The sequence below is a fragment of the Castanea sativa genome, chromosome 3 (assembly GCF_040712315.1).
Source record: "Castanea sativa cultivar Marrone di Chiusa Pesio chromosome 3, ASM4071231v1".
Classification (NCBI taxonomy): domain Eukaryota; kingdom Viridiplantae; phylum Streptophyta; class Magnoliopsida; order Fagales; family Fagaceae; genus Castanea; species Castanea sativa.
Window position 1 is genome coordinate 20,367,001 of NC_134015.1, and position 22,218 is coordinate 20,389,218.

A 22,218-nucleotide genomic window follows, 5' to 3' on the forward strand; every position below is an offset into this window, starting at 1 on the left:
AAATGATGAAAACCTTGAAGCTTCATTTCATTTGAATTTCGCAAAATTACCACTTGGCTGAAACTTCAAATATTCATGTAAATATTACATAGCTCAATATTTAGCAAAAACTCTTATTTACAAACCCAACCCCAAAGACATACAACTGGGGTTAAAACCAAACTAAGGTTCCGAATTACATCTGTGCTCAAAGGATCAAGTATATCTTGATTCCTCCTATACAACAAAAGAGCTAAACTATTATACAACAAAACAACTATACATTCTAACAAACGAGAATCACAGAATCCTTGCCACCTCTAATACTCTCGCTGCTTCTAGGAAGAACCTGTGCACTGAAATATAATAGGGTGAGTTACGAAGCCCAGTAAGGTTTTAAGCTCCATGGGCCTTTGATAAGAATGCATGTATATCAAATATATTATGGATATACCAACTTTGATAAAATAGCTTTCATACTATTCATATTGTTCTTAAAATAACTTATGAGCTTTTAGATGAAAATACTTCACTTTCCTTTCATATAATAATAAAAGGACATAATAAGGAACTTAAACATAATTCAACATACTTTTCTTATAACTTCCAAATAACTTAATAGTTCATTTATAATACATATTTGTTAGTCCAATTATAAGTCTATCACAACTTTGGGAGGCTTCCAGCACATAGTTCTAGGCATCCAGCATTCCCCACAATGCTAGGTAATCCCAATATCATATCAGAAAGTATCGCTCCTTTTAGTGTGATCATATCATCAACCATGGGGGTCAGTTGACATCCTCCACAAGTTGGCCGTTATCAACAAGGGCAAGTACAGCAGAGCCAGTCCCACTTTTAATGGCCAATCAAAATCTCCATAGAAATACCAGTACTATAACCTCTACTGGCTGAGTTCAGATCATATGGAATAACCGAAAACTATATTTTTCTGATAATTATGCTTTTACACAAATATTTCATAACAGTAGCATATTTATTTCATTATTTAAATATTACGTTCGTGATATAACTAATAGCGTCAATATGCTAAAATTATCATATATATATATATATAGGATTCAATGAGTCACGGACATAAATCTCTACTTAAATCATGCTTATATGTAATATTTCTAATTAAAAGGTTTGATGCATAATAATTTTCTAAATAGTGCTTAGACTTATCAAATACACATGTCACATATCCCTGACCCGAAAACAGAAGACGTAAGAGATTTGTATAAGAAGAGCTCAAGTGTCCATGTTCTTGTTCTTGTCACCTAAAAGAAAGACCAAAACTTATTACTGACAAACTCTTCCTAAGTATATAAACTTATACCTCAATCATAACCTATCTCTCAAACTCAAGAAAATTTTAATTCCCATCACATAGAGTTTCCCCAAAACAAGGTACATTCATCAAACACATTACATACCAAAACATAGAAAAACCAATGCATAAAAATTCATTTATGATCTAGACATACCAAAAGATAAGCATATTAAATTATAGCTCAAAACATTCACCCTAACTTCAAAATTAAATCCACAAAGTCAGAGTTATCCTTCACTATTTACTGCTTATTTCAGCAGCATTTACCTCATTTGTAAAATACAAATGGGCTGTCCATACACATCCAAATGTCATGAAATTTTACAGAGCTACTCCCCTAGATGTCTAGTATATACCATATCAATTTTAGAGTCAAAGCATAAAACCATGATTTGTTAAAAATTTTACAAGACAACATGCTCAAATCTGTCCTAACAGAATTTCATGTGATTTAGAAATTAAACCATTATTTTTATATATATTGATCCAAATGTTGTAATACCACTTCCATTATAGCCATGTGTGTCTTAGCATTCATAAGAACTACTCCTAACATCCTAATTCACAGAAAATGATTTAATACATCTTTTTCTTGTTGTAAACCCCAAATTTGTCACAGGGACAACTTTAATAGATTTTCTTACAAAATCATCAACTAATAGTAATTGGCCTTCATTTCATTTGGGTATTTTTATGCCTATACTATACATATTATACCTTAATAAATATCCAATAGACCACAATATCATCAAACTTTCAAATTAATAAAATAGAATCACAAGTTCAGCTTCTGAAATCAGATTTGAGAATAAACAAGGGAAAATAAACAAAACAATCATACTATCAAAATATCCAAAATCAGATGAGGTTTTCAATTACTTACCTACAAACTTTGAAGCTGAAACTTTAGTGTTAGGCTCTTAATTTCTTCTTAGAGAGAGGTATATTGTTTCGGTGAGAGAGTGAGAGAAAGGTGTTGCAGTGTAAGAACAAAGAGAGAAAAAAAAAACAAAGGAGCAAGGAAAAGATGAACCAAGACTGTTTTGGAGTAGTAAAGAAGATTAGAGAATGGACTTTGAGGTGGGACACGTGTATTGCAAAGGAGAATAGTGAGTTGATGACTTACCTTACAACTTTTTAACTTTTACTTCCCCCCCCCCCCCTTAAAAGCTTATATTTCTAGAAAGGCTCAAAGAATAATATAACTTTACATATAAGCCCTTATCTTTATAAACTTCTTTTCATAACATTAAAAGAGCATATGTTTTATAACATCACAATATCAAAGCTTTATGCACTTAGAGTAATTAAGATAATACTAAGTCTATAAACCCGTAAAATTAAGGCGTAAATGCACTTTTAGTCCCTACATTTTGGCTTTTTTCATTTTAGTCCTTACATTTTAATTTTACTACTTTTAGTCCCTAATTCAATTAACGCATTCTATTTTGGTCATTTTCGTCAATCAACCGACGGAAATAGCTGAGGTGGCTGCCGGAGGAATTAAAATATTATAAAAAAATGCCATATCATCCATGACATATCAGCATATAAATTTAAAAAATTAATTTATTAATTATAACTAAATAATAAAAATAAAAACAGAATTATCAATGATCTTATTGCTCAAATTCACAGATAAGATCATTGATATCAAATTTCAAAGAACACAAAGAACACAAAAACAAACCCTAAACCAACCAATAACCAAACACAAACTCAAATTTAAAAACACAAAGAACACAAAAACAAACAAAAAAGAGGGAATTCAAAATCCCAAAATGATCTTATCAATGATCTTATTGCTCAAGGGTTTCTGGGCTTGGGAGAATTTGATATCAATGATCTTATTGCTCAACACAAACCCAGCTTAACCACAAACCCAGCTCAAACACAAACCCTATCCTCCAATAAGAACCTACTCCGCCTCCTTATATAAACTCTCCCAAACCCACCAACCTCTTCGTCACATTTTTTTCATTGCAAGCTTTTTCACATTCTGAATCTTTCTCTAGAATTTTCACTCTCTCTCAAAAATCAATGGCACCCACAAAGGCAGAGAAGAAGCCAGCGGAGAAGAAGCTAGTGGCGATGGAGAAAGCTCCAACGAAGGCCGAGAAAGAGAACATGAACAGCTTCATCTACGATATCTTCGAGAAGCTCGCCCAGGAGTCATCGCGATTGGCTCGGTACATCTCCATCATCACAAGAAAGAGATGGGGGTTTTTTAAAGTCTCTGATCTACAAGCTAAGAGCATCTTGAATGGCACTAAGATGGGCTTTCTCTCTTCTCAAGATTGGCTTTGGGTGGGTGGGCTTCAAATCGGTGTGGGGTTGTGGGTGGCTGTGGGTAGTCATGGGTTCATGGGGGCGGGGGTAGCCATAGGTGGGTGGTTTTGCACACCGTGGAATTGTAGATCGCTGTGGGTGATTTTGCACGCTGTGGGGTCGTGGCAGCCATGGGTGGGTAGTTTTGCTCACCATGGGCGTAAGTAGTCGTGGGGTTGTGGGTTTTGCTCGTTGTGGGTCTTGTGTGTGTTGTGGGTTGGTGTTGGTGTTGGTGGGTGTGGGGTTTCTGTTGTGGGTTGCCGTTGCTGTTGTTGGTTGCAGGTGATGGGTATTTGGCTGTGATTTGTTCTATGGGTACGAATTTGGTTGGGTTTGGTTCTTGAATTTCAGTTTGGTGTTGCTGGGTTTTTTCTTCTTGTTTTCATTGATGTCCTAGTGATTTGGGTTTGAGTTCTTGGGTTGCTGGGTTTGTGTTCTTGTGATGAAATTGATTTGGGAAGAACATGAAGAACAATCTGAAGAGCATGAAGAACAATCTTAATTAATGTGAATTTTAATTTTTAATTTTATTATTTAGTTAAAACTAATAAATTAATTTTTTAAATTTATATGCTGATGTGTCATGGATGATGTGACATTTTTTTATAATATTTTAATTCCTCCGTTAACTACCTCAGCTATTTTCGTCGGTTGATTAACGGAAATGACCAAAATGGAACGCGTTAATTGAATTAGAGACTAAAAAATGTAAAATTAAAATGTAAGGACTAAAATAAAAAAACGCCAAAATGTAGAGATTAAAAGTGCATTTATGCCTAAAATTAATAATGTAATTGGGCTGTGATGTTATATATGATAAGGAATTCTATGCTATTGTTCAAGCCATCAAGTATTCAAGTTACTATTTGGCCTACAAAGAATTTATTCTGCATACTAATCATGAGTCTTTGAAATATCTCAATAGCTAATCTAATGTGAATAAGAGGCATGCAAAGTGTGTAAGCTTTTTGTAGTAATTCACTTTCTCGATCACTTTCTGATTAAAATATCGATCTGGTATTCTTGGTGGAAATACAAGCTAAGGTAGTTGGTTTTGAAGTTTTCAAGGAGAATTACCAAGATGACTCACATTTTGGTAATCTATTCCAACAATTGCAGCAAGGATAACAACCTACCAAATCTAACTTTTGGTTGAAGGATGGATTTCTTTCAAAGGGTTGAAATTATGTGTGTCTAAATGTTTTCTAAGAGAGTTGATGATTGTTGAACAACATAATTTGGGGCATTTTGGCAAATCAAAGACCCTAGAATCCCTTAAATAAGACTACTTTTGGTCGGGAATGACTAAAGATGTTGAGCGGCATGTTCAAAGGTGCCAAGTTTGTCAAAAAAGAAAGGGTACAACCACTAATGCAGGTATATATTTGCCTCTTCCAGTGCCTAATAAACCACGAGAATGTATTAGTATTTATTTTGTTTTTGGCCTTCCACCTACACAACAAAAGAGTGATTCAATCATGGTGGTAGTGGATTGTTTCTCCATGATGACTCACTTTATCACATGCAAGAAGACTTTGGATGCTTCCAATGTGGTTGTTTTTTTTTTCAAAGAAGTCTACAAGCTTCATGGTGTACCCCTCTTTATTATTTTTGATAAAGATGCTAAATTTCTTGCTCATTTTTGGTGAACTTTATGGCACAAGATAGGAGTTTAATTTAGCTTTAGCATTTCTTTTCACCCTCAAATGAATGGTCAAACCGAAATTGTTAACCGGGGTCTTGGGAATCTCTTAAGATGCTTGATTGGTGAAAATCCAAGGAATTGGGAAAGTATCCTTCTCTTGGTTGAATTTGCTTACAACTCTGCTCTTAATCGGACTATTAACACATTTTCTTTTGAAGTCGTGTATGGGAATAAACCTTTAAGTGTCCTAGATTTGGCACCCTTTCCACTTTCTAAGAAGGAAAATGTAAGAGCAACATATATGACAGATTTTATGCAATCTATCCATGCATAAGTCAAGGAGAGAATTGAACATTCCAATGCAAACTACAAGATTGTTGCTAAAGAAGACTAATTTTCAAGGAAGGGGGCCTTGAATAGGTGATTTTGACTAAGGAAATGTGTTCTTATGACTCCTATTCCAAGTTGTGAGCAAGGAAAGTAGGTACATGCAAAGTGTTGACTAAAATCAATGACAATGCCTACACAATCCAACTACCCCTCATTTAAACATTTCTAATGCCTTCAATGTGAAGTACTTGAAGCCTTATTTTCTGGCTAAAACTTAAGGGAAAGTTTCCTTTATGGGGGGGAGTATGAAGTAGCCACCCTCTACCCTTAGGCCAGCCAACCAACCCCCCCTCTACTCTTAGGACTGACAACCAACTACTCTCTACAAGCTAGCCACTCTTTCTAACCTCATAGGGTAGCCAACCGTCCCCTTATTTTGACTTTTTCAATCTGCCATATATTCTCATTAATTTCAACTTTAACTTATGTTGTGGTAGCCTGTCTAGATGTAACAATTAGCTAGCTTATTTTCTTGTATATAAAGATTATAACTAGGCTTGTAATGTAAGAGTAGAATCAGTTTTTTGATGAAAACTTAACTTAGTTTCAGACCTGGACATAAATTCTGTTTCTCCAGTTATTTTCTCTGTAATTCCCACTTTGGTTCTTAATTCTAAGGCAATTCTAGTTCAAGTTCTCAGTTATTTGATTTTGATTTCCATCAATTTTCCGAGAGCCTATAGCTCAATTGACATTTTTTAGTTTTTCTAACCAAGATGTCTAAGACTTTAGGGTTCAAATCCTCTATATCCATTGTTGTACTTATTGAATTAAAAAAAATAAAAATTATGATGCATATTGCCTTGGAATTTGTGGTAGTAGATATATTGATCTGATTTGCCATATCTTAACCTTAGATTCTTCTATATGACTTCATCTATTGTTTATAAGTACATAATTTCTTCTATATGTTGCAAAAATAAGAAGCCCTTGACACTTTCAGCAAAAAAAGAAAAAAGAAAAAAGAAGAAGCCCTTGACACTCTAATTGATGGTGCAATGACACCTTTGTGTTAATCTCAGGGCTGTTTCTTCCTCTGCTTCGAGTGAGGATCTTAAATTTAGACTCTCCTTGATAGGACAGGACTATAGAAGCTTTGGATAATAACAAATTTATTTTGTGTAGCTCATATTGATATTATCTTACTACCCTTATTCTAATTTTTTAGTTTGAATGATTTTGGTATTTTGAAAATTAGTTTTGATAAGTGATAACTTTAGAAATTAAGAATATAATTTAAGCATATTTTATGAATTGTAATAATTTGTTGAAACAAAAACATTTAAATAATTAATCAAAGCCTACATATTATTAATCATAAAATACGTATACACAATCCATGCGTCCAATCCAACCTGACCTGACCTATGTGGATTGAGCTGAGTCGTTTTCTACATACAAGGTTGGGTTGGGTTAAAAAAGCCAAATCTAACCTGACTCATAGACACCCCAACTAGCATTTTTCTTTTTGCCTTCAAACTGTGTCATTCCTCGTAAATTAATGACACAATTGCACCATTATCATCTATCTCATCACTCACAACTTGTTCAAACAATTTACATATATTTGCAATTGTGAAAGTTACTGTTGCTATTAGTGTGGACACCAACAAATGAGAATCTTTTGTTTTCCTATAATAGTCTTCAATGTCATCTGATCCAAACTCTTCCATTTTAAATGTTGATTATTTCTTAAGAAAAGTAAAAAAAAAAAAAATGTTGTAAGTTGTGATTGGTATAATATAAGGTGGAATTGTGATCCAATAATATATATATATATATATATATATTAAAAGTCAAAGTTCATAGAAAATTCTGTTTCAAAAAAAAAAAGCTCAAAGAAAATTAAATTAGAATCTAAATTGAATTTTAATTGAAGTCCAATTGTGTACCATGTGTCCCATTTAATTTTTGTACAAAGTGAATTATTGAGTGTAAAAATTGAAAATGTCAAATCCAATTAGATTCTAAATTGGATTTCAATTGGAGTCCAATTTTGTGCTACGTGTCTATCTATATTTTTTAATTTTTATGGTAAGAGAATTATTGGGTGTAAAAACCAAAGAGTGTAATTCCAATTAAATTCTAAATCATATATAATTTCAATTAAAAAAAATGTGTAAGCTAATACCATGTATAATTTCAACATCTTCTTTAAAAAAAAAAATTGAACTATATAATTGTGATTGTTTTTAATTGTACTTGTGCATATACATGAAATTATACACTAATAATAATAAAGGTGGAACAAAAAAAAAAAAGAGAGAGAAAAGATTTATGGTTTGTTATTTTGGGGATGTAAAAGTGGAAATATAGAAAATGGAGAGGGGATGGAAAAGGGGAAGATAGAAAAAAAATATTTTTCTCTCATGATGTTTGGTTTGGTTGAGAAGAAAAATAAGAGGATAGAAAATGTAAATTATATAAATTTAGTCATGTGCCCTAGTACCAAGAAAATAAATTTAATAGTATATATTAGAAATAAAAAAAACTACTAGTTTTTTTTTTTGAGAAAGTTAAAAAAAAAAAAAAAAAACTAGTTTAGAAAAACAAACTTAACAAAAATAAAGAAAAAGGAGTAATATTGAAAATGAAGGAGGGCAAATAGGTAATGTTCCATTAACCCACTCCCTCTCCATTTATATCTCTAGTTTTCTCCCAAGTACAGGGAGAAGACTATTTTCTCTCAAATGATGGGCCTGAGGACGAAAACTTTTGGGCCAATTTTTCTCTTCTCCTCACTTTTCCTTCCAACTAATCAGGCTTCAAAATTAAGATGAAGGGTCCAGTTGGATAATTATTATTATTATTATTATTTTTGATCAGCAGTTCGATAATTATTAAACCTTATAATCAATAATACAAAATTAACTAAGCATGAGTGCATGACCCAAAATCTGTCTTTCTTGCATTTTGGCCCATGGCTTAATTTTTTTCTTTGGACTTACGTGTCTTTTTCTTTTTAGAGCTAAAAAAAAAAAAAAAAAATTTGCAATTTTGATTTTTGAGCCAAATTCTTCAGCGACCGGAATTTAAGCTATTACTTTACCCAACTAAGAACCATAACAAGTCCCTCCCTGTCCGCGCCGCTACAATTGCTCTCTGCATTGCACCGTCTAAAGCACAGTGTTAGAGAGAGAGAATGGAAGAGGCAGCGGCGGCGGAGGTGGTGGTGGTGGTGACGCCAGGAGAAGTGCTGGGAAAAGCAAGCCAAGTGAGAGCAGGGAGAGGCGCCTACGTGGCTCCTCACAACAACTTGGTCTACGCTTCCCTCACTGGTTTCCGCCGCACACTATCCCCTCCCCCTAACTCCCCCGACCAGGTAACTAACTTCTTAACTAACCAACTAACTAACTTCTCTACTGCTCTCTACCCTCTAGGGTTTTAACTTTAAAATAACAACAACAATAATCCTCTTCTTTATAAAAATGCACCTAAATTGTATAATTATTTATAATACAAAAAAAAAAAAAAATTTAGCCTTATTTCTTAGTCTATATGTTTTATAAACTGTTGGGTTTGTGTTAATTGGTGATGATATTTTTTTACATTGTTCATTAATTTAATTTGTCATTTTTATAGAGACCCACTGTGGAAGTAACTGGTCACAAAGCCCATGGTGCGGTGCCCGAACCCGGGTCGGTTGTTATTGCAAGAGTAAGTGGCTGCTGCTGCTCACTACTTACTATGTTAATGAGTATTTGGCTGTTTACTTGCATTCTAAATATTTTAGTTTATAGTATTTTAGAGTGGGCTCTTTCATGCCTGTTTTAAGGTTTAGGAGGTCAAAAACCTATATACCTCCTTATGATCGGGTTTGCGTTGTAAAGGTTTTCATAATAAAAGGGTTGTCATAAGTTAGCCGGAAATTACATGGTTGATGAATTCATTTATAAGCGTTATGTAAAATGTAGTCGAAAATAAACATTGTTTTTGTTCAGACTAGGATTGATTGGAGAGGTGAAAATTTTATCACGAGAATGGACGCACGCACACACCCATGTATTGGGTTCTTCATCTAATTTTATGGTCATTTATCTTCTGGAGTTAAAAATTAAGGTTTTTTTTATTATTATTATATTAAGTATATTATTATTGCATTTTGTTTATATTATTCATTTTTTATTTTGATAAGTAAGATGTTTTATTAAAAGAAGGGAGAGCTTGAAATGGCGACCTTCCTTAAGGAATCACAAACAGACATTAATATGGTCCAAAAAAATCAACTATAGAACAACAGGACTCCCCCCAATCATAGTGCAGTATTCAAACAAAGATTTCAGAAAGCTATTCTTAATACCCAACATTGATTATTCTTCACCATCAAAAGTCCTATGGTTTCTCTCTTTGCAAATGGTCCACATGATACAATGAGGAGTCACTTGCCAAATAACCTGGTTTCGTGAAATCCAAAGGCTCCTCGCCATGAAAACAACAAGTCTTATCGCTTTGGCATCACCCATAGGACTCCAAATGCTTCAATTATTTCAAATTTGGCTATGTGCTATATACTGAGGCAATTAAATTTACGTATCTCTCTCTCGTAGATTGTATTGCTCAGCTGCTGTCTTGTTGCTATCAGGCATACATATAAGTAACTCAATTGAGTTTTGTGAGCTATGTTGAAATTGATTTATATGTGTATATCTCATGTTGTTTTCCTGATTATGATAGGTTACTAGAGTGACAGCCAGAATGGCTTCAGCTGATATTATGTGTGTCGGTCCCAAGTCTGTTCGAGAAAAATTTACTGGATCAATCAGGTATAATTCATCCTTTTATCATAATCAGGTGTACATAATCCCTTTATGTACCCAAGGAATAATGCTAGTTGTTTATGGAATGAAGATAAATTTTACTCTTGTTGGGTTTGAAAATTTGTAATTGGATGAACAAATAGGCATATACGATTGTATCTTGATTGGGATTGGAAAGTCTGATTCAGCTTGTTTATTTATTTGCTGACATGCAACTAGATGATCAAACTGGGGGCAGACACTACCCAGCTTCTTTTTTGATTTGTCAAAGTAAGTATATTAAAGAAAAGAGCATTATACAAGGACTCAACGAAAAAAATTGAAGTATATAGGTGTTAGAATAATGGTTAAGTGATTCGATTCACCATTTCATGGTAGATTAAGCTTTTGGGATAGGTTGCAATTTTTCATGATATAAAAGTAGGTGGTCCTAAGTTTAAACTTTGACTTTGCTCTATCTCTCATTAAAATAGTCAAATTTCACATGTTGGATCCCACTTATTGAGGGGGAGTTGGGGCCCACACGTGAGAGAGAGTATGAGAATAATGGTAAAGTGATTCATTAAATTCACCATCTCCTATCAACGCAAGCTTTTGGGATAAGTAATATAACGAATCCAGAAAATCAACTTAGGTTGGAAGTTCTACACCTGTATAATGACATCCAATAAAATAGAGATCTAACAAACTGAGACTTTATTCTCCCTATTGGAAAGATAGAATTATTTTCCATACTAGTCTCCTCCTTCAACATTAAAGCATAGTATACACTAGAGCCTGTTGGAATCACCCATCTAATTTCATAAACCCCAAATACATATGCCTATAGCTTTGTAGCAATTGGACAATGAAGTAACAAATGATCAGTATTCTTGCGATTTTATTTGCACTTGAAACACCTATCGACAATACTCATCCTTAATTAATAAGATTGTCTATCGTAAGAACTTTCTCCAAGGTTGCAGTCATAAAGACAGCTAAGTTCGTAGGATCCTTCACTCTCCAAATTGCTTTCCAAGGATAATCCCATTCAGCAATCCCTCTCAAAGCTTCATAGTATGATTGAACAATTAAACAACCATTTTCTGTTTAATGTCCAGTGCACATTATCTTCCATATCATTCATCAAAAACATTATATGAAGGGTGTATTTGGGCTCTTAAAAGTATCTTTCAAATGAAGTTCCTGAAAAAACTTCATCGTCCCTTCTTTGACCACTCCCCTGTATTTTTGGAAGAAAGCCAAGATAAAACTATCGGGACTAGGAGCCTCATCTCCATTCATATTCTTAATGGCTGAGGACACTTCCATTTCATCCAATATCCTCTCAAGAAATATGGCACAATGTTAACTGAGAACGAAGTTATGGATGTGATAGTTTACTATTGTGAAAAAACTGTATAAGGAGCCTGTTGACTAGCGCTTGGAGATGGGTGGTATTGAGATTGCAGCACTTGGGCTGGAGGATCAATTTTTGGTGAAGAGGAAGTTTCCTTGGCCATCAAGAAAATGAATGGAGATAAAGCTCCCGGTTCCTATGGTTTTGACATAGCTTTTCTTCCAAAGATGTTGAAGAGTGGACAAAGCATAGGTGAAGTTGCCATAGGTCTTTTATGCAAAAGGTACTTTAAGAGCCTAAGAGCATGTTTAGTATGTTGTAATGGATCTTGTAATGGAATGGTTATTCATGTGAAATAGCTATTCGGTTATTACATGGAATAGTTATTCCTTAGGAATCTACTCCCTTAAATTGAGGAATAGCTATTCCTTAATAGGTGTGATAAATTTTGAAATTTATATATTTCCATAAATATAAACTTTTCATATGCACATAACAATTGTGTGTGTGTGTGTGTGTATACATATATATGTGTGTGTGTGTGTTAAAAAAGTGGAACAAGGAGGAGTTTGGTGACTTGGCACTAAAAAAAAAAAATTTGCTGACTGAATTGAGGGGTCTTGATGTTAGAGAGGAGCTGCAAGATCTCTCGAATGAGGATCACCTTTATCGTATTCATCTCAAAGCTGACATAGAACAGTTGGCTTCTCTTGAGGAAATTTCCTGGAGACAAAAATCTCGTGCTTTGTATGTGAAGGAGGGGGATAAGAATACTCGCTTCTTTCATAGATTAGCAAACTCTCATAGAAATGCTAATCATATTAAGAGGATTGAGGTGGATGGTGTCCTTTATGAGGATGAGGCAGATGTGCGCTCTCAGATAGTCCGTTTCTATCAGGGGTTGTATGAGGAATCTGAATTGGGTCGCCCTTCTATGGATGGATTAGATTTTGCTTGCATAGAAGAGGAGGAGAGGTTGTCCCTAGAGAAGGCGTTCTCAAAGGAGGAAGTTTTACACGTCTTAAGGGAGCTGGAGGGAGATAAAGCCCCTGGTCCTGATGGGTTCACCTTGGCTTTCTTTCAAAATTGTTGGAGTGTGGTGGAAAAGGATGTCATGGCTTTCTTTGACTTCTTTCATCGTCATTCTGGGTTTGAACGGTCTTTGAATGCTTCTTTTCTCATTTTAATTCCTAAAAAGAGTAATGCTATTAACATTAAAGATTTTCGGTCTATCAGTTTAGTGGGCAGTGTGTACAAGTTGTTGTCCAAGGTTTTGGCTAATAGGTTAAGGGTGGTTTTGGATAAACTCATTTCTAAGACTCAGAATTCGTTTGTTGGTGGGAGACAGATTTTGGATTCTGTGCTCATTGCAAATGAGTGTCTGGATAGTAGGTTGAAGAGTCGGTTACCGGGTGTGGTTTGCAAGCTTGATATTGAAAAAGCATATGACCATGTTAATTGGGAGGCCTTGTTTTATTTGTTGGACCGGATGGGGTTTGGGTCGAAATGGAGGGGGTGGATTAAGGCTTGTGTTACTTCTGTCCGTTTCTCTGTCTTGGTAAATGGCTCCCCTGAAGGCTTTTTTGAAAGCTCCCGTGGGTTGAGACAAGGAGACCCGTTATCCCCGCTTCTTTTTCTCTTGATTATGGAGGTTTTAAGCAGAATTTTGAAGAGGACAGAGGAGAATAACCTTATTCGGGGGTTTCATGTGGGAGCAGTGAATTCTGTTGGTGTTCAGATCTCCCATTTGTTGTTTGCGGACGACACTATCTTATTTTGTGATGCCTCTAGGGATCAGTTGCTCTCCATAAGATTGGCGATGTCTTGTTTTTCAAGCTTTTACGGGTTTGAAGGTGAATGTTGGGAAAAGTGAGATTGTTCCTGTGGGGGAGGTGAATAATATAGATGCATTGGCTAGCATTCTTCAGTGTAGAGTGGGGAGCTTGCCTATGAAATATCGGGGGATGCCTTTGGGAACTTCTTTTAAGACTGCTTCGATTTGGAATCCTATTTTGGAAAAGATGGAGAAGAGACTCTCAGGGTGGAAACGTCTTTACTTATCTAAGGGTGGTAGGCTCACTTTACTAAAAAGTACTCTATCGAGTCTTCCTACGTACTTTTTATCTCTCTTCACTATTCCTAAAGGCGTGTTGCTAGAATGGAAAGGATTCGGAGGAACTTCTTTGGGGGTCGGTTGAGGGGAGTTTCAAATATCCTTTGGTGGCTTGGGATAAGGTGTGTTCTCTGTTAAATTGGGGGGTTGGGGATAAGGAGTGTGGCGTCGTTTAACCAAGCTCTCTTAGGTAAATGGTTGTGGCGCTTTGGGCAAGAAGTTACTCATCTCTGGCGGAGAGTTATATCCACTAAATATGGTGAGGGTCTAGGGGGGTGGTGCACCAAAGTGTGCAGGAGGACCCACGGTTGTGGCCTTTGGAGAAGCATTCATGAAGGGTGGGAGAGTTTTTCTAAGCACCTATCGTTTGTAGTGGGTGAAGGCACTCGCATCCGCACTTGGCATGATAGGTGGATTGGGGATTATATCCTAAAAGATCTCTACACCTGAGCTCTATGTGTGTTCATTGCCAAGGATGCTTGCATTTCGAAGTTTTGTGGCTTAGGAAGGAGGTTCTACTAGAGTGTGGAATTTAAGGTTTTTTAGAGCCTTTGAAGATTGGGAGCTTGCTGCTTCTTTTTCTCTTCTTCACTTTATCCAACCTCATATCCCTCGGGGGGATAAGAGGGATTTTCTTTGTTGGCGGCTCAAAGGCAATGGTATGTTCGACACCTGCTCTTATTACCAAGCAATCCGGGGTTCCTCGGATTTTTTGTTTCCTTGGAAGGGTGTTTGGAAACCAAAGGTTCCTAAGCGAGTAGCTTTCTTCTTGTGGACAGCCGCTCATGGTCGGATTCTCACTTTGGATAATCTCATGATTAGGGGTCGGCGACCTTTGGCAAATCGGTGTTGTATGTGTTGTTGTGATGGGGAGTCGGTTGACCATCTTCTTCTTCATTGTACTGTTTCTCATTCATTATGGTCTCTTATGCTTCAGGCTTTTGGTATCCACTGGGTTATGCCTAGATCAGTGTCGGGGTTGTTATCTTGTTGGCATCAGTGGTTAGGGAAGCACAACTCGAATATTTGGAATTTGATTCCAGGGTGTTTATTGTGGATTATTTGGTTGGAACGAAATCGTCGCTCCTTTGAGAACATGGAGAAGACATTGGATGAGTTAAAGGTGTTATGTCAGAGAAGCCTTTTCGAGTGGTCTCGTTGTTGGGGTTTTACGGATTCTCCGTCTCTTTCAGAGTTTATGTTTTCCCTTAGAGTTTCCTTCCCTTAGTTTTCTTTCTTTGTATCTTTCTGTTCATCATCATGAACATCATGTACTACTTTTCCTATTAATATTACTTCTTTGATTACCTATCAAAAAAAAAATATGTGTGTGTGTGTGTGTGTGTGTATCCTTAAAAAAAATCCTAAAAGAATCAATGTAACCTCTAACACACACACACACACACACAATACACATTATACAATAGGGATGTGAATATGTTTTCTATGTTATTTTTCTTATTTTTTATTTTGTTATCCATATTGATTTAAAAAATGAGCAATGATGTCAAACTTAAAAAATATTATTTTCAGAAATACAATTGTATATGTAAGATATTTCATAAATACTGATTTTAAGTTTTATTTTAATTTTACAACCAAATGAATGAATAAGAATAGTTACGCCATTACAACACCTTATATTCTAAGTAATAAAGATTACTATTTCTATTGTAATCTCCATTTAGTGTACCAAATGTGCCCTAAATGTATCCTTCATAATCTTGTCTTGAATAGACTAGTAACATCAAATATTAGAGATTTCCGGCTTATAAGTTTGCTGGGGAGCCTTTATATAATATTAATAAAGAGGTTGGCTAATAGACTGAGAAGAGTAGTGGGGAAAGTTGGTTTTTTAGACTCACAAAATGCATTTGTGGAAGGGAGACAAATTCTAGATCTTACACTGATTGCTGATAAGGTCTTGGATAGCAGAGTTTGTAATAAGATTCCAAGAGTCATTTGAAAACTTGACATTGAGAATGCTTATGAACACTTATATTGGGATTGTCTTCTCTATATGTTAGCAAGATATGGATTTGGGATGAACTGTAGGAGGTGGATTAATATATGTCACAATATTATATCCTCTATATCATGTTTTTCCCAAATTCCAGGGGATTAAGGTAAAAAGATCTATTGTTGCCATTCCTATTTCTCCTTATTATGGAAGTTCTTTTTAACATGAATGATAGGTTAACTTTGGGAGGAAAGATGTCTGGGTTTATCATGAAAAGGGGGGGCGCCGGGGGGGAGGGGGGTTTGGAATGTAGAGGCCTTGAATATCTCTCACCTGCTATCTGCTGATGATACTATTATATCTATGGAGGAGCCTACAACATTTCTTTTCTTTTTTTTTGGTGGGGTTTATCTTTAGGCTGCTGCTAGTGGTGTCTAACTGCATGGAGGTTATCAATGGTGGGTACATTGAACTCTGATCTTTGTGACGTCTGCTCAAGATTGGCAATTGGAAATGTGTAGTAATATCTTTGAGATATTATATTCAGCTCAAATACATGTGGGAATGGATGATATGGTGCACTCAAATTGGAAATTAAATAAAAATGGCTGTTTTAGCGTTTGTTCATACTGAGAGCAATTTGGAGAGTGATGGTGGCTACAAAGGTTGCTTTCTATGTGTAAATTGCAACTCTGGAGAAAATTCTCATGGTAGACAACCTTATCGAATGGGGAATGCTATAAGTACATTGATTGTTTGCTTTTGCATTGTCTAATCGCTAGGGGGTTATAGGATTTACATTCATGACATTTCCAATTGAATGGTTGATGCCTGAAATGCTGAGAAAAGTGCTACAATGTTGGGACGAAGACTGTAGACCCAGGATCTTTCAGAAATATAGCATGGAATACGGTTCCATCTTGTTTGATGTGACAAGTGTGGTGGGAGAAGAATAGGACCTTTTAGGGGGCCAGAGCTATATATAGAGGAACAAAAATCCCAATTTGTTGGGTCTTCTTTCTTTTGGATGTCTTTGAATAGGAATTTTTGGTTCATAGCTAGTACACTCCATTTGTTCCCTAGGTATCTTTGTATAATCTCTTGTGAATATTATTGCTTTTACTTAGGAAGGGGAAAAAAAATCTTATGATCAATTTTGTGCACTTGGATTCTAGTTTCTTATTGCTTGATGCATGTAATGATGGATACTGGTGCAATATAAAACTAATTAATCAAGTTGCCTATTGTTTTTAATTTCCTTTTTGTTTGCTTTGCTTTGGATTGCCTATATTAGATGATATTTGCATAGATTTTCTTATATTAAACTGTATAATTGTAGTTATGCATAGGCTATTCTTGCAGTATGGGCTTTAGCAATTCAATTTTCAATAGATGTATATAATTGGACATTTAGACCAAGCTTCTGATGATGGTGCAAAACTTCTCTATCTTTACAGGCAGCAAGATGTTAGAGCAACTGAGATTGATAAAGTGGATATGCACTTATCTTTTCGCCCCGGTGACATTATTAGAGCTGTTGTGGTATCCTTTATGCTTGACTGGCCTCTTTACTGACTTGTGAGAGATTTTGAAGTTTTATATCATTTTTAACATTTATTTCATTTTGGGAAAAAAAAGAAAGCACTAGTAGAATTACATGCATTGTTTTTGCTTTTGGGGGGGGGGGGGGGGGGCAAAGGGTGGAGATTTGATACAGATTCCTTATTTTGGTTTTGATTATTATGATTGAAATGGGACAAATAACTTAGAGCATGCTACTATATCTCTTCTCTGTCTCTGATTGTAAATGCTGTGTTCTTTCAAAAATGTATTTTTTATTTTACATAGCTTAACCTTGTGGGACCGTGGGAAATAATACCTGGGGATAGTCTCAACACATGATTTATTGGGGGAAGCATACTTTACTTGGTATTAAATTAAAGTTAATTTTACCTTTTTTTACTGATAAAAAAAAATTGTTATATGAGTTGCATAATTTCTTTTTTTAGGCAGTGAAAGATGGAATTTTGTTAGTTTATTCCTAGGGGCAATCACTTTAAAATCATCAATGTAGCTTTAGTTGTACTTTCCATTGACTCTTAAATTGATAATTTGCAAAAAAGGTTATTTTCCTTAACATGGTTTGTTGATAAGCTGTCCCTTGGAGATGCACGGGCTTATTATCTATCAACTGCAAAGAATGAACTGGGTGTTGTGTCTGCGGAGAGCACAGCAGGTTAGATTTTTTTTTTTTTGGGGGTGTGCATGCACATGTGTGAAACTTTTGTAACATAAGAGTTTGTGCGCCTTTCTGGTTGTATTGAATTTAAAGTGTAAAGGCAATTCAATGACACAGTATAACATTCTTAGAGCAGTTATATGCTATTCCTTGTTTTATTTCATGATTTTTTATTCAATTATAAATTATGACCTAAAATAAATGAAATGTGAAATCCTTATATACATGATTTTTTAAGAAGTGCCATAGTGTTGTTTTTATATCATGTTGTGCCTGTATCCTATGTCGTGTCCATGCTTACTAGATCATCACCAAATTATTAGAAATATCAAAACCCACGGTAAACTAGCTAAATGTTCCCTTCCATTGGCTGCAATTACTTACTACTAAGTGCCTCTATGATAATATCAAAAAGAAGTGAAGAAGGGGGATCCCCTTACCTTAAACCCCTAGAACTTCCAAAAAAAATCTTTTGGACTTTCATTTACCAAAATTAAAAATCCTATTGTAGACTTTTTTTTTTCCCCCCCCATAATTTTCTGTTTTTTTTTTTTTTGCTTGTACATATTTTCTCTGCCTACTTCATTTTTTTAATGTAGTATTTTTTTTTCTCTTAATACCATTTTTCTTAACTATCAAAAAAAAAAAAAAAAAACCTATTGTAGACTTCTGACTTTCCAAATAACATGTTCATAAGCTTTCCTCCAATCCAATTTACATAATGTCCCTAGAACACCCGACTTCAACTTTCTTATATTCTTTGGCAATAACAACAGATTCTTAAATGTCTATTTTAATTAAAGCGTACTTTATATTTGGTAACAACTTCTGTAGCATGTCTAATAGCCTATCAGCCAGTGGTTCTGGTGTTCTGCCAAAATTTTATACACACCACCAACAAGACTAATATGCCTGAAATCCTAACATCCACAGCTGTAGCCTTCTTTTGAATAAGAGTAATAAAAGTCACAGGAATATTTTCTCAAACATACCTTACTTATGAAAGGTGTGATACTCTCACATAATATCTTCTTTCACAACCACCAGCAAATTTGAACAAAAAGAAAAATGCACTTCAAAAACCATTTGGACCTAGTGCTGTATCACTGTTCATGCTACTCAAAGCATGTAACAATTCATCCTCCTCATATGTACTCTCTAAACATCAAATTTCTTCAGCATCAATAGAAGAAAGTTGTTTTTCTCAAAATCACGGGGAGTAGAGTGTCATTTTTGAAAATAGGGAGAAGGTTTTGGACATTCCTCTAAGCTCAAGGGAGTTTATGTAACTTACCCATTTGAATGTAAGTGAACTAGTGCTGGTTTGCCTAATGCCAAAAGTGGAAGTGTTTGTTGTTTTTTAGGGGTTGTAAGGTAAGTTCTTCAGCTATGAATTATCTAGTTTTACCTTTGTGTTCTTCTTTTAAGGCTACATCTATCTGGAATGGTGTTTTTGAGATGATTGAGAGAAAGTTAACAGGGTGGAAGAATTTATAACAGGGGGACCACAACTTATTGAAATGTCATGTTGTAGTAAATATGGGGAAGGTGGAGGGAGTAATTCAGCTAGAAGTATGTAAGGAGTGTGAGTTTGGAAGTCTAGTAGAGTTTGGTGAGATCCTTTTTCATGACATTTTAGATTTCGCATTGGTTAGGGTAGAAGAATTCATTTTTGGCATGATGTTTAGTGTTCCCATGGATTGTCAAAGTCTTTATTTCTTGAGCTTTTCCAAATTGCTGCAAATAAACTTGCCAAAGTGTGGTTACAAGCAGTAGTGCTTCAAAGCCCATATTTATGAGACTGGTTCAAGATTGATAGTCTGAATAGGTGATTTTTTTTTTCTTCTTTCTTTTTTAGTATTTAGTTTGGATATGTGTTGGAAGGGGTGAAAAAGTGGTTTGGAATTTGAATTGAAAGGGTTTCATTCATACTATTGTGAGGTTTTGAGAGGGGTATCTAGCTCAGATTTTCCTCGGAAGGTGATTGGTTACTGAAGGCACCTACAAAATGAAGGTAGCATTTTTTTTATTTGGGGATCACACGAGTTTAATAATGTTATGTTTGAGTTGACATCTTGTGATTCTTTTCTTAACTAATCTCTTTAAGGAACTCAAAATCAATTTTTGCTTCTTTTTGTGATCTTTTCAATTATATATCTCATTTTTTTCTTGTCCAATTTAATTATCTATGAATCCTACTACAGTTCACTTGGATAAATCTTAGCTGTTGATTAACTTGCTTCTGTTTTGGATGCCAAATTGTACGAGATTGCTAAGGAAGAAAATTAAGCCTGGTTCAAAAGTATTGTTTGTATTTATGCTTTGATTCATAAGATGAAATATAACACTTAATGAAACATCTATGATTATGCCTCAACTTTTGATTTTTTTTTTTAAAATTTTTTTATTGTAGGTGAAACAATGGTTCCAATAAGTTGGACCGAGATGCAGTGCCCATTAACTGGTCAAATTGAACAAAGAAAGGTTGCTAAGGTTGGAGGTTGACATGAAAATAATCAGACTAAGCTACAGTTTCTCCAATCTGCATTTCGTTTCCCTTAATTTCTGATGGGGAAAGTATAGGAATGTATCATTTTTGTCAGAATATGATTATTTTTTGTTACAGGATTCAGTAGTGCCTTTCTATGATTATGTTTGTTAGGCGGTATCTTACATTACTAAGTTCTCCCAAGCACTATGTACATGTAGCATAGACTTAGGGTTTACAAATTGGACATAGAAAATCTACTTCTCAGACTACAATTTGTGCATCATTTTAACTTTATAAAAGCGTTTGTTCCGGATGAAAATTTTACTTTTTGAGTATGATGTGCATTCATCATAGAATAATTAGGAATATGACATTATTTGGAAGCTTTGTGAAAACATTGCTAATAACAACTATTTGTAAAACTAGATGTTCTCAAACTATTTAGGAACCTATATCACTTATAGAATCTTGCTCGGTTTTTCTACCTTTATTCTGTTGAGACGTGGTTAAGCTGATGTGACCAATTTTTAAAAATTTGTTACAAGTATTGAAATCCTTTAGTACTAAATTATATTTACAATAAATTTAGAAATACGATATTTCCTACGATTTTTTTCATGGTTGTTGAGTTGACATGTGATTGATGCTTAAGATGTTAAGAGCAATTGCATCTAGGGGTATTTACGGTGCGGTGCGGTTTTGGGCCATTTTTACCACCGCACTTTGCGGTGTGGTTTAGCTAAAACCATAATTGCACCGCACCTTATTTTTGCGGTCACATGTGCGGTGCGGTGTGGTGTGGTTTAAAGTTTAGTCAAAACTATAACTGCACTGTATCTTATTTTTGCTGTCACATATGTAGTGCGATGTATAAGATGCAGTTTGAATGATTTGAAGTTGGTATATTTTTCAAATTTTGGCATTTTTCTATCCAGCCCAAAACTAATTTTTCCCTTTGTTTTAGTTCAAGTTTTAAATTATTGAGTTAGTTTTTCTTTATTTTGGACTGGCTTTCTTAATCAACATTTGCTAAGGTTATCAAAAAATACAATTATATATATATTTTTATTGAGCAAAACAAGGATACAATTATAAATTCTTCATCTTTATATAATTAAAAAACTATATTGCTATTTTTAGCACTACCAAAAACAAAAATATGGCTACATTGGTGGAGCCAAAGCTAAATAATTTGGCTCCACAGCTACAGTCACAACTACTTTTGGTTGTGCATTGTAGCTCATAGGTAAAAATAAAAAAATAAAAAAAATCACATGTTCTCTTTTTCTTGTGCCAATGTTCACACTGCCAGCTACTTTTATTCACTACATAGGTTAGATTATTTATTTATTTTATTGTAGTAGATATATTATTTTATTGTGTTGAAAGTTAAAATAAAACCACTGATATTGAATGTTTTGTAAAGTGAGAAGGTAAAATAAATAAAATAGCTTTTTGTTGAGCTATATTGCTAAATTTATAACTTTACTAATGTGAATGCTTTCAATACATGACTATTAGAGCATTCCCACCAGTGGGTGCAAAATACAAAATGTGCAAAAAATTGCACGATATAGCATAAAATAGGCCTATATCAATGCTTATAAAACTTTGCATAACTTTGCATATATGCAAAATTGC

The 22,218-nt window shown here is 34.7% G+C and overlaps 1 protein-coding gene and 1 long non-coding RNA gene across 2 annotated transcripts; one reads left to right on the forward strand and one right to left on the reverse strand.

Annotated features, from left to right (window-relative positions):
- Positions 1–58: 58 nt before the first annotated feature.
- LOC142626895 (uncharacterized) lies at positions 59–2,343 on the reverse strand. The gene is made up of 2 exons (XR_012842683.1): positions 2,199–2,343; positions 59–335 (listed from the first exon to the last, which is right to left on the reverse strand). It is a non-coding gene; the product is annotated as an uncharacterized LOC142626895 (long non-coding RNA).
- A 6,250-nt stretch (positions 2,344–8,593) lies between these two features.
- LOC142627725 (uncharacterized) lies at positions 8,594–20,896 on the forward strand. Its single transcript, XM_075801589.1, has 6 exons — positions 8,594–9,000; positions 9,261–9,335; positions 10,353–10,441; positions 17,305–17,389; positions 18,002–18,083; positions 20,500–20,896. The coding sequence occupies exons 1-6, from the start codon at positions 8,821–8,823 to the stop codon at positions 20,589–20,591; spliced, it is 603 nt and encodes a 200-aa protein (XP_075657704.1). The 5' UTR covers positions 8,594–8,820; the 3' UTR covers positions 20,592–20,896.
- Positions 20,897–22,218: the final 1,322 nt, after the last annotated feature.